The sequence below is a fragment of the Rhinatrema bivittatum genome, chromosome 2 (assembly GCF_901001135.1).
Source record: "Rhinatrema bivittatum chromosome 2, aRhiBiv1.1, whole genome shotgun sequence".
NCBI lineage: Eukaryota > Metazoa > Chordata > Amphibia > Gymnophiona > Rhinatrematidae > Rhinatrema > Rhinatrema bivittatum.
This window is the reverse complement of record NC_042616.1, coordinates 256,405,984-256,418,573: the sequence shown is the minus strand read 5'-3', so window position 1 is coordinate 256,418,573 and position 12,590 is coordinate 256,405,984. Positions and strand designations below refer to the sequence as shown.

Genomic DNA, 12,590 nt, shown 5'->3' with positions numbered 1-12,590 from the left:
TCTCTGTGTTGGGCTGTTAGGGGCTCCCACTGTGGAGGCCTCTTGCACTGCGAGTATATTTGTTTCTTCCATTCTTGGAATGTTTGGAATGTATGCGGGGACTTTTGTATGCATGATGGGGGGGGGGGGGGGTGTTTACCAGTATGGTTTTGGGTTTTTTCACTTGTATAGCATTGTCTAAGCAGGCTACTGGAGATGACGCCATTCCTCCGTTGTAGGTGGAGTGAGGATGGGATCCCCACTGGTATTTGGAAGGAGGGGGGGGATCTGGTTGCGGGGGATACTGGGGCAAAGGAATATGTTATTCTCTTCTCATCCTGACACTACAAGTATGGAATGTTGGTTGAGTCTTGAATTTAGATATCTTTTTGATATCCCTCATGGCTAACATGACTATAGTGTCCCTTAATGTTAAGGGGCTTAATCACCCCCGAAAACACCAACTGCTCTTCAATGATGCTAAGGCGACCCAGGCATCTGTGTATTTTTTTACAGGAGACACACTTACTCAGGAAGGATGAATGATTACTATGGGATCAGGATTACCCACAGATCTTTTTTGCCTCTAATTATGAGGAGAAAAAGAAAAGCGGAGTGGCCATTATGTTTGCCAAAGATATGAGAGTGGAAGTCCTCGATTCTAAATGAGACTGGAAGGGATGCTATTTAGCCCTTGTAGTCAAACTGGATAATGTTCTGGCGACCCTCCTTAATATCTACGCCCCTAATGCCAACCAAGGCAGGTTCTTTACCCAACTGGTTCAGTCTTTAAGCGACTTTATTCAAGGACCCCTACTCATGGGAGGGGATTTTAATACTATCTTGAACCCCCAGGTAGACCACAGTGTGCTGACAGGGGGGGGTCAAAAGGGACATCGTCAACACTTAAAAAGTCTAATGGAACAGTGGGGCCTTTATGATCTTTGGCGAGTGCATCACCGCTCGGACAAAGATTTCACTTTCTACTCCCGCGTACATGGCATGTACTCACGTATAGATATGTGGCTTGGTAGTAAATCTTGGTGTGCGGGATGTATCAGCACGCAGATCGGACCCATAACTTGGTCAGACCATGCTCCCATTACGGGCGTGTTCTGTATACAAGTCGATGAGCCAGGAACTAAATACTGGAGATTGAATAATAACTTGCTTTCTGACGCTCGTATTTTGGAATCTATAAGGGATGACATTCAGGAATACTTTTTGCTTAATGATAATGGAACGGTGTCCTCAGGAACCCTCTGGGATTGCTTTAAAGCAGTCATTCGGGGGAAGCTTATTGCTCAAGCGGCAACGCTTAAAAAGTTGGCTCGGCAGACCCGTATAGACCTAACTAGGGAGATAAGCGCCTTAGAAAGGCAGCATAAAGATACTGGGAGTGGGAAAACCCTTCGGGAATTAGATAAAAAACGGAATGAACTCCGCGTCATTCTAGATGGGGAAATTCTTGATAAGTTGGATAAGTCTAGAAGCACCTACTTTGTTGAGAGCAATAAGCTGGGTAAATTGTTAGCCTGACAGTTAAAACAGCAGATTGCTCAGAGCACTATCTTAAAAATTAAAGATCACAATGGTACTTATGTTTTTAATAATAAAAACATTAGACAACGATTTGTGAATTTTTATTCTGAACTATATACCAATGCGTGCCCAATCTCAGATGGTGTGATCAACGCCTATTTAGCTGAGGTGTCGCTGCCCTCCTTGACTGAAGATCAATCGCGGAACTTAGATGGGCCAATCACCCAGGGGGAGATATATAGAGCAATTTCCACGCTTAAACCCCATAAAGCCCCAGGCCTCGACGGCTTTACCGGACTTTTCTATAAAAAAATTCCAAGATTTGCTGGTCCCTTATTTACAAACCGTATATAATGACCTCCTGAGCAAGCCTGCTTTGCCTCCTCCTATGAACTTAGCAGGTATTACCATCTTGCTAAAAGACGGCAAGGATAAATCACTTTGTGGCTCATACAGGCCAATCTCTCTTTTAAATTTAGATTTAAAAATCCTTGCGACGATATTAGCTAGTAGACTAAATACAGTGCTGCCTTCCATAATTCACTCTGATCAATTGGGGTTTATACCCGGCAGACAAGCCGGGTATAAACCCCAAGGTTTATACCCGGCTTGTCTGCCGGGTATAACTTGCGCAAAATAATTAATCTCATATGGTACGCTAGAAGGCTGTTATGTCCCGAAGGCTTGATGGCCTTCGGATTCTGTTACGAGTGCGACCTCCAACGGCTGTTACTCTCTGAGGCACGGAGGCGTGGTCATCTCTCAAACAGGGTTGTGAGCCCTTGGGCCACGGCATGACCCAGGGAGGAGCCCCAAGCCACACCGGGGGAGGTGAGCTGGTGCGAGCATGGGTAACAAGGCAAGACATGGCTGAAGCAAGGACTAGGGAACAGCGTCTGACCCTCAGCCGGACCTGCACGCCCTGGATAAACAACGCAATGTTGATTGATGAACAGACCTCCGACCGTTCCAAGCCCTTTCGGACCTGCCGCTGGGTATGGCAATGGGCGGCAGGCTGGACAGAGGACGAGGGCAAATGGAGTCCTTGGAACACAGAAGACTAGGGTCTATGACTGAGACGAAGACATCACAAACGAGGGCTGATGCGAAGACATCACAGACGAAGTGAGAAGCTGGGAAGGTAGACATTGGCACTGTCTCTCAGGGCGCCCTACACAGCCACCTTCACGGGCGGACCCAATGGGCTGGTCGCGGACCACCCTGTCCCACTGCGCGCCCTACACAGCCTGAGGAGGCTGGACACGGACCACGAGGAGAGCGAGACGAGCACAGGAAAGGAATCCAGCTGAGGTGAGACTCCAGTGACTGAGCCGATGTCATCCGGAGAACCACAGGGGCTGGCAGGTCAGGAAGGCTCAGGAGCACAGGACATGAATCCATTGCAGGCAACTCCAGTGACGGAGATGTGTCACCCAGAGAACCAAGGAGCCGGCAGAACAAGAAGGCTCAAGAGCACAGGAAACAAAACATCAGGAAGAGCTGAAACATCAGGAACCAACATCAAGGAAACAGGCAGAGACTCAGGACATGAAGCCATCAAACAAGATAAGACCACGGATGACCTGGATCAATAAAGAAGCACAGATGACTGTGAGACTCAATCCAAAGGCAAACAAGAACTGAAGTAAAGATCCTTTTATACTGCTGTAGACAGGTAACTCCCTGGGAGGAATTTGGATGGGCCACACCTAGCTGGCCCTATAACTGAGGAGAAGAGCTGCGGGCCGGCTCCTAGGGAAAAGGGTGTGGCCCAAACCAGGAAGTCCATACAGACCCAAGCAAGCCTCAGGCAGGCTCCAAGGACCTCGAAGGCCTCTCAGGCCCTGGAGCAAATCCTGGAAAGTTCGTAGGCGAGTCACTGGCTTCGGAGCGGCCTCCAGAAAAGGTGAGATGCCTCCTATGGTGCAGCTACAGGAGGAATCTTAACAAAGGCGGCAAATCCTTTCTGTGTTAATGGCCGTGGACACAGAAAAGGCCTTCGATAGAGTTCATTGGGGGTTCTTATTTCATGTCCTTCAGAAGGTGGGTTTGGGGACTAATTTTAGAACATGGATTTCGGCTATGTATTCCTCTCCAAAGGCCTGTATCAAGGTAAATGGCTCTTACTTCCCTCTTTTTGAATTGGGCAGGGGAACAAGGCAGGGTTGCCCCTTGTCCCCACTTTTGTTTGCTCTCTTTATGGAGCCTTTGGCTGCCACTATTAGACAGAATGCTGACATCAAGGGGATAGCTATAGGAGAGATGCAATATAAGGTCTTGTTATTTGCGGATGATATCCTCTTTTCTATTGCTCACCCTCAACTTACCTTGCCCATTTTGGTACAGGAATTGGATAGATTTAGTCTAATCTCGGGTTTTAAGGTTAACATGACCAAAACCAAAATTCTGAATGTTTCCCTCACCAAAGAGCAGGTTTCAAACATACAGGCCCATTTCTCTTTTAAGTGGACCACTCAGAGCATTAAATATCTGGGCATTCATTTGGGTGTGGACTAGAAGCAGTTATTTGCTTTAAACTATATCCCCTTGATGGCGAAAACGATTAAGGATCTTGAAATTTGGGGACCGTATATGCTTTCCTGGTTGGGGAGAGTGGCGGTAATAAAGATGAATGTCTTGCCACTTTGGTTATATCTATTTCAAACGCTCCCAATAGAACTCCCAACTAAATGTTTGAAGGCCCTTCACACTAAAATCTTTCACTTTATTTGGCGTAAACGGCCTCCCTGCTTTGCGAGACGGGTATTTCAACACCTTAAAAGTAGGGGGGTTGGGCTAGCAGTTCCGGATTTTTAAAAATATTACCAAGCAGCACACTTGCGAGTGGTACCGGAATGGACTGCACATAGAACTCAAAAACAATGGGTAATTATTGAACAATCCATGGATAGCGGAACCACCCTATATCAGCATCTGTGGGGATTACCCAGGAAGGGACAGGACGAGGAGGTCTGTAATCCCTTCACTAAGGTGACGTTAAATATATGGCATAAGTGTAGATCTGCCCTGACGGGTCACTAGCACATCTCACCGCTATTGCCTTTGGGTATTTATAAGGGTGGATATATCGTAGTGACTCTGGGGGACTTCATTCATAGATGGAGAGTAAGGGGTCTGTGGTGCTGTGGACAATTGATACATGATTCGACTCTTACGTCATTTGGTGATTTACAGCGACAATACGGGCTACTGGATACGGAATACTATTACTGCCTTCAGATCTGCCTTTAAAGAACTATGTTTTAAATCTCAACTGTTCAAAGGAGTTATATCTAATATTTATGCTTGGCTGGGACAACATTCTAAAACTCCTACCTGTCATCAATCTGCATGGGCACAGGACTTGGGCCTCCAATGGACTGATAAGATGTGGGAGCGCTGCTTCACGAATATCCTCAGAAGCTCAATTTCAGCTAACATTGTCGAAACTAATTACAAGCTGCTGTGCCGCTGGTATCTCACTCCTCTTAAATTGAACAAAATTTATAGGAACCACGACCCTCAATGCTAGAGACAGTGTCACATGGAGGGGTCTCTCCTACATATCTGGTGGAACTGTCCCAAAGTGTTTCCATATTGGAGATGGATTGAGGGTACAATCCTACAAATGTTGGGTATCAAAATACCCTTCACTGCAGCGATTTACCTGCTATCGGTGTTTCCTATGTCCTGGTCGTCACCTATAAGACTTCTGGTTAATCAAGTCTTAAGCGCGGCGCGGCGGTAATTGGCAACACATTGGCGTCAGGTTCTGCCACCTACAGCCCATTCGGTCATCAAAAGACTCTGGAATGTACACTACTGGCATTACTTACAGGCCGTACGAAATGATAAAGTGACACACCATGCTAAAATATGGGAACCATTTTTGCGATGGTATAAAAGCCTCTAAGGCCCGGTACGTTATGCGTGTGTGTCTTTGGACTAGTAATTGAGGGTTCAGATCTTTGATATTGGGAGACATCAGGGAATTTCATTCAGAGGAACGACATAATCGGACATATTGTGCAGGACGGGGGGGATAAAAGGGGGAGACTAGATAGGCAATTTTTGTATACAGTAGGGGGCTGTTGTTATTTCACATTATTTGTTACTGGAATTGATACTCTGTTATAACTAAAGTATTTTATGCCAATAAAATTATCATACACTGCTGGATGCAGTGATACAATGAATTTATATGAAACCTTCCTCTTCTCTCCTAAAAAACTTTTTCAGTGGTAATTCAGTTTTCGTTTAATTGAGATAAATAATAACAAACAACTGGTTAGATATAATCATCTTATGAAATCATTTAGCAATAGTAAATGGTTTAACTCTAATATTGGAGGTGATATTGTGTTCATTTGATAGTCATTTCATTCAAAAGCATTGCTAGCTTCTATACTGGGACCGCCATAGCATGTTTTCTCGCTTTCCTTGAAATATTTTTTTTTGCAGAATTTTTCTGCAAGAAAAAATATTGTGGGGAACTTGCTGCAATATTTTCTGTTGGAGGAAAAATATTGCAGGAACTCCCTCTTGCGGTAAAATATCATGGTATGATAAATCTCCTTAGATTGTAGGTCCTCTGGGGATAGGGAAATATTTAAAATACCTGAATGTAATTCACTTTGAAGTGCCTGAAAAAAGAGAATATAAATCAAAAAAATAATATACTTTTTCCACCATTTCCACTAATAGCCAGGGCAGTGCAGAAAATACTCAGACCAGACTCACTTGATACTTTGTGCACAAGCATGGCCAAGACAAGTATGGTTCTTGTACCTCGTCCATTGTCCGTCAGCCCCTCGATCCTTCTAGGGTTCGATCCAGCCTTATTGACTCAAGAAGAGGGCTGTCTTTATCATCCGAACTTGCTGATCACTTCCTTATCTCTGCCCAAAGAAGTTGAAGTCTTATTGTTATTTGCCAGGAAGCTCTCAACCGGATGAACTTATAACTTTATTTATTTATTATTTGTTTATATACCGACATTCGATCTCAATTGAGATATCACACCAGTTTCATTCAGGTACTGTAGGTATTTCCCTTTAAATGGAACCGATTTTTATCCTGGTGCCAACAGAGTTCCCTGGACCCATTTGCTTGCGAACCACAGGAGCTGCTGCAGTACTTATTCTCTTTTCTTATCAGATCTCAGTACCTCTTCAATCAAGATGCAAACCAGTGCCATAGTCGCCTACCATATTCAAGTGAAGGGAAGACTGATATCCACTCATCCTTTAGTATCAAAGTTTATGAAAGGCATATGGCATACGAAACCTCCTATAGCCAGACCACTAATACCTTGGGAAAGAAGATAAGTTTTGCAGCCAAATTTTGAATAGATTAAAGGGGCAAAAAATGGTTCAGTGGGAGGCTCACAAAGAGCAAGTTTCAGTTGTCTGAGCAGGAGATAAGAGTGGATGAACATTTTGGTAGCAAGTGGAGTGGAGGAGTAGCCTAGTGGTTAGAGCAGCAGACTGCAACCAGTGAAGCCATTTTTCAAATCCTACTGAAGCTCCTTGTGACTTTGAAGTCAATTCATCATTCATTGCCTCAGATAGAAACCTAGGGCCATATTTACTAAGATTTTTCCCATAGATACAAAATGGGAGAAAACCTTTAGTAAATAGGCCCCTTAGATTGTAAACCTTTTGGGAGAGGGAAATACATTAATTGAATGTAATCTGCTTTGAAGTATCATGAACGGCAGAATATAAATTTAAAAAATGTGTTTAGAAAGGCAGGAACAGATTTTAGCGATGATATAGAGAAAAACAACTCACTGTAGCAATGTTTTGATTGTGCGTCGAGAAGGAGGGGTAAGTATCAAAGATGACCCCAATGAGGAGGGACCTGGGAGGAAGACTCTGCCATCTACAGAGATGAAAAAAGGGGGAAGAAAGGAAATGGGTTTGGGGAGAAAGACAGAAGTTCTGCATGGCCATCTTAAATTTAAGGTGACTGTGGCAGTGATTACCTTCCTAGTGATGTCCTTTTATATTTAATTCATGAAGGCAGTGAACTATAGGCACAGTAAATCTCCAAAAAAAGGGATGGACATTTACCAAACTTGGCATGCAGGAAGCAAATCTCAGATGCGACTGATAACCAGAAACATCGATTCAGTATTTTCGGAGAATCAAGCCTCAACATCATTTCGGTATTTTCGGAGAATCAAGCCTGAAAAAAAATCTCCATTACTATTTATGGGAAACTCTTAGAAGCAGCAGAATGTTGACCAGTGCTGTATTCCAGAAATTCTGTCCCCCTCCCCCTTACCCTTGCAGCACTTTGGTACAGAGCAACACAGGCAGAGACGGAATAATAACTGAAGCAGCTGATGGAATATAGTACCAAAAGGCATCTTCAAAGCTACCTCCACCACACCTCCAAAGTCCTACTCACACATCCCACGTGCACCCACAAATTGCCACACGCATCATGCATACACACTGATGTATTTATAACCTTATAACTGATACAACTGATGAAGGATGGCACCAAAAGGCACCTTCAGATAATATCCCCCACACTTCAAAGTTACACATACATACCTACCTACACACATCACATACACCTGCTGCTGACACACCCACACACACCTAAACTTACACACCACTTACAGAAACAGGGAAAATAATACTCAGTTGATGAAAAATGGATCAAAAAGATTCCTTCTAAGATACCTTTCCCCACACTTCTTAATTCAAACACCCTCATGTGCAGACACTCCACATGTACACCACCAGCCCCATCCACACTCCTTCACAGCCCCTACAACCACACCCCTTACATACATACAACCATATTCTCCCAAAACATCCCCATATACACAACCCCTTCCCACTCAAATACTCCCATCCATACCCTTCAAACACAATTTCACATGCACTGAATCCCTTGCACAACCTGCATATATATAATCCACAGTAGACACACACACACACACACACACATCTCCCATGTATCCACACTCCCCCAACATACCCCCTCACAATCATAATTTTATCTACCAACACACAGCCATGTGCCCAAAAAACACATATTCCAGAACACCACTATATATACAACTTCCACCTACACACTTACATCTTTATACCCCCAAAACATACAAGCACACAGTCCTCCTCCCCACACATACATTATTCACCCCAAAGACACCTCTCGCACAACACTCTTTCTACAAATCTGTGTTGGAAAGCATTCTCAAAGCCATGCTTCTGCATGATTTCTCTACTTGTTTGTACTTTAGAAATTTACATCTAACCATGTGCAGCTGCATATAAGGGAAAATTATCTAGCCTGTCTTGAACTGTTAGATGGCTGGGACTAGATGCTAGAGCTCTGCCCTTGAGCCACTGAGTGGTTCTGATAAGTGGAAGCTAAACAGACCAGAAGGGCTTGCACAAAGTTTGAGGTAAGCACTGCAGTTGGTCCTCAGGGATTATAAAAGGGATTGCTGAGAGCAATATTTTTATTCCCCAAAATTTGAGGACTATTGAGCAGGGTGTGGTATACCTAATGAAAGCATACCTAATGAAAACTCTCGATAACTAGGTAAGTTAAATTTGTCTTTGTGTTTGGACTGAGGCTCTGAAAATTGGATCCTGGACTGAAATTGATGGGAATATTGCTAATTATAGTCTTGTATGAACTATAGCTGCTGGAACTGAAACCTTACTGTGCAGACATTTGTGGAAATAAATGCACTGTCGTTGTTTAAATCTGCAGTCTATAATCCAGGAAGCCATTGTTATGTTTCCAATAAAGCTAAGCTTGAACTCTACAAATGTACAGGCTCAAAACTGATACTGCATAAGTCCCATCACTGTTAAATACTTTCTTCAGAGAATAGTATGACTAAACAGATATTCACTATTTTTGGTACTAAACTGGTCTTTATGGTAAAGAGGTTTTAAAAGCTTTAGGTTGGCTAGGGCTAGGGATGCTTCAGGGTCAGCACTCACAGCTCCCGTGGGGGGTGGGGAGTAGGAAGAGCCATAGTCATTACTCAAGGGTGACATCTATTGGCTGGATTTAGGATCCATGATTGTAGGGTTCTGGAGGAGCGTTGGTGTATGGCCCTTGGCCCAAGACTATCACTGTATGATAAGATTAAATATGTCAGGTGGAGCAGGGAATAAAATAGGCTCATGATTCCAGAATCCCAGGCCTTGTTCTGATTGAACCAGAGCCCTATAGAAGCAGGAAAAAAATGCCAGGTCAAAAAAAATTGTATTGATTAATAAAACCTATGAAAAACAAATTGAAAAGATTTGATTTATTTGATTTATTTTCATAGACTAATCAGCAGAAAAAGAGAAGTATATGGTATGAAAGTGCATTGGAAGAAGCAAAGAAAATGTATGCATTTACTTGCAAACAAAGACTCAGCATGTGCCAACTAACAGAAAAGGGTTCAATTAAAAGTAAGTTTTTTGTTCTTTCTAAAGGTTAATAATTTCTGAAGTTACTTTTAGAATAATATACAGTTTACATGGTGTATTCTATTTAGATTTGTCTAAATAGAAACATAAAGAAATGTGCTTGAGTACAGTAATTCTTCTATAATGAGGTGAATTTTCAAATGCAGGCTGATTCAGGAATTAGTAGCAGAACTAAGCTTGAACACAGATAAAGAAATACTTTTTTTTTTGAAAGACATAGGCACAGCATGGGAGAAGAGCCACCAGCAAAGTGCTGACTTTATAATCTCATGTTAGATATAAAATTAGGGTTAATTGGGAATAAAAATATTGCAAAACTTGAATTAAATGTTTGAAAGATTGTGTGAAATAAGAATATATGTGTTCATATGAACCATATTTAGGCTTAATACATTTTTAGAGATATAAGGTAAGCATTTAAGACAAGTTGGATGGCTAAAATTAGGCATTCTAAAGTGTATGTTTTTCAAGCATAGTCTTGCATTTGAATACCCTAAGCTAATTTTGCACTTGTGGGGGCCTTTTCATTTTCAGTTCGAACTGATTTTTACAACAGAAATCCTGGGTTTTACAAAAACTATTGTAACCCCTGTTCCACCCTTGGCAAGGACAAGGGGGCATATTTGGGTACTGCAAGGTGTCTGCCAACTTGCTAAAACCACTGAGGTTTTTCCTTGGTGAGAAACAAACACTTGGGTGTTGCAGTTGGGTACTGCTGTGGAATAGTGGACCCTTGGGCCGACCTACCACGAGAGGCGGGGTAGGCCGGGAGGCGGAGCCAAGGCTCAAAGTGTTCACCAGGTGATTGCCCGGAAACCAGGAACCCCCCAGGAGGAGCCCGTAGGGTCCTGGCTCCTTGGGACTTAGGTACCAGAGAGAGAGTCCAGTAACAGAGAACCAGGAAGTCCAATGGTAATTGAGTCTAGAACAAGATCTTCACCCGGGTACCCAGAACCCCCCAGGAGGGGCCTGTAGAGTTCTGGCACCTTGGGACTTGGGTACTAGAGAGAGAGTCTAGCAATAGAGAACCAGGAAGTCCAAAGATAATAGAGTCTCTAAGTGAGCAGACGTGAGTAGGAGCAAGTAGAAACCTGGAGCGGGGTCCGCAGCCAGCAGGTGAAGGCAAGGCTGAAGGCTGAAGCAGGAACAGAGACGAGCCGGGATCAAAGGCAGGCGGCTACAGAGCATGGTCAGGGACGAACCGGGGTCGAGGCAGGCAGCAGGCAGAGCGTAGTCAGGGACGAACCGGATTGAGGCAGGCAGCAGGCAGAGCGTAGTCAGGGATGAACCGGGGTCGAGGCAGGCAGCAGGCAGAGAGTAGTCAGGGACGAACCGGGGTCGAGGCAGGCAGCAGGCAGAGCGTAGTCAGGAACGAACCGGGGTCGAGGCAGGCAGCAGGCAGAGCGTAGTCAGGAACTCCAAGGTCAGCGGCAGGAACTCAGCAAGACGAAGCGCAACTCAGAACTACAAGACTGTAGTGAACCTCGTTGCAAGGCGATGATGGAACGTCCGGACGCCGGTTATATCTGTCTCAGAGCGTGACGTCATCAGCGCAGGCGGGGCTTGACTTCCGGGTTCTGGGCGCTCAAAGTGGCCGTACTCGCGCGCGCGAGGCCGCGGTGAGAGAGACAGGCAAATGGCGGATGCCACATGGAACTGAGCGCATCCTTGGGTCCTGGAGACCGCGGAGTGCAGCGTCCCCAGACGCGGAGGTAGATGCTGGTCACGGGGAAGAGAGGGGAAGCGGTGCAGACCGCAACATTGGGGGCCCACAGAGTTAGGACACAAATACCACTCAGCAAAAAAATAAACAAACACTGTCCTTTCTGAGCTGTGCTGTTTCAATAATAAAATTGTTTCTCTGAGGACAAGCAAAATGGCAGTCCTCACCCATGGGTGACATCATCCAGTGGAGCCTAGCGCAGAAAAATTATATAAAATTTTCGAGAAGTTTGTGCCTCACTGAGCATGCTCATATATGCCTTTAATACCATGCTTCTGTGTGGCATCCCTTCAGTCTCTCTTTTTCTGCAGAGCCATTTGATTGTGCTGTGTTGCCTCACTCTCATGTTCTAGGTTGTTTTTTGAGTTTTTGTCTCTGCCTAGCAACGGGATCGTTTGTCATGGGATCCCGTAGTCTTGTTCCTCATAGTTTTTCTTAGATAAGGTTTTTCTTAGTTTTTCTTAGTTTCCTTTCACAGTCATTCCTGTCTGCTGCGGTGGGGCCCTTTGTTGCCTGTTGACCATCAACCTGTCAAAGCCATCGAGTTTGATTTTCCATCCTTTTTATTCCAGTCTGACATGTCTAGTGGGTTCAAACAATGTCCCTGATGTAAAAGGTCCATATCTGTCATGGACTCCCATGATAGATATGTCTTTTGCTTTAGGACATCACATGAGGTCCATGGGTGCCACGCACATGTCAGCTATATGCACAGACATGTGCGTGAAATTTTATATGGACGTGCGCATGTGCACGCAAATGCTGCCTCTACCGTTGCTAGGCATATGCGCCAACGCAAATACCCATTTCCCCAGTTCACCCCAGTAAAGGATAGAACTTTCTAACCCCCCTAGCTAGATAGCCTCCCTTTTACCCTATTAGTCCTGACC

The 12,590-nt window shown here is 44.3% G+C and overlaps 1 protein-coding gene across 1 annotated transcript in view; it reads left to right on the top strand.

Annotated features, from left to right (window-relative positions):
- The window catches only part of ZCWPW2 (zinc finger CW-type and PWWP domain containing 2), a 197,793-nt gene that overhangs the window by 66,664 nt on the left and 118,539 nt on the right, over positions 1-12,590 (top strand). The window contains exon 4 of the mRNA XM_029587073.1: positions 9,833-9,959. Within this exon, the coding sequence (XP_029442933.1) occupies positions 9,833-9,959 (127 nt within the window). The remainder of the gene's footprint in view (positions 1-9,832; positions 9,960-12,590) is intronic.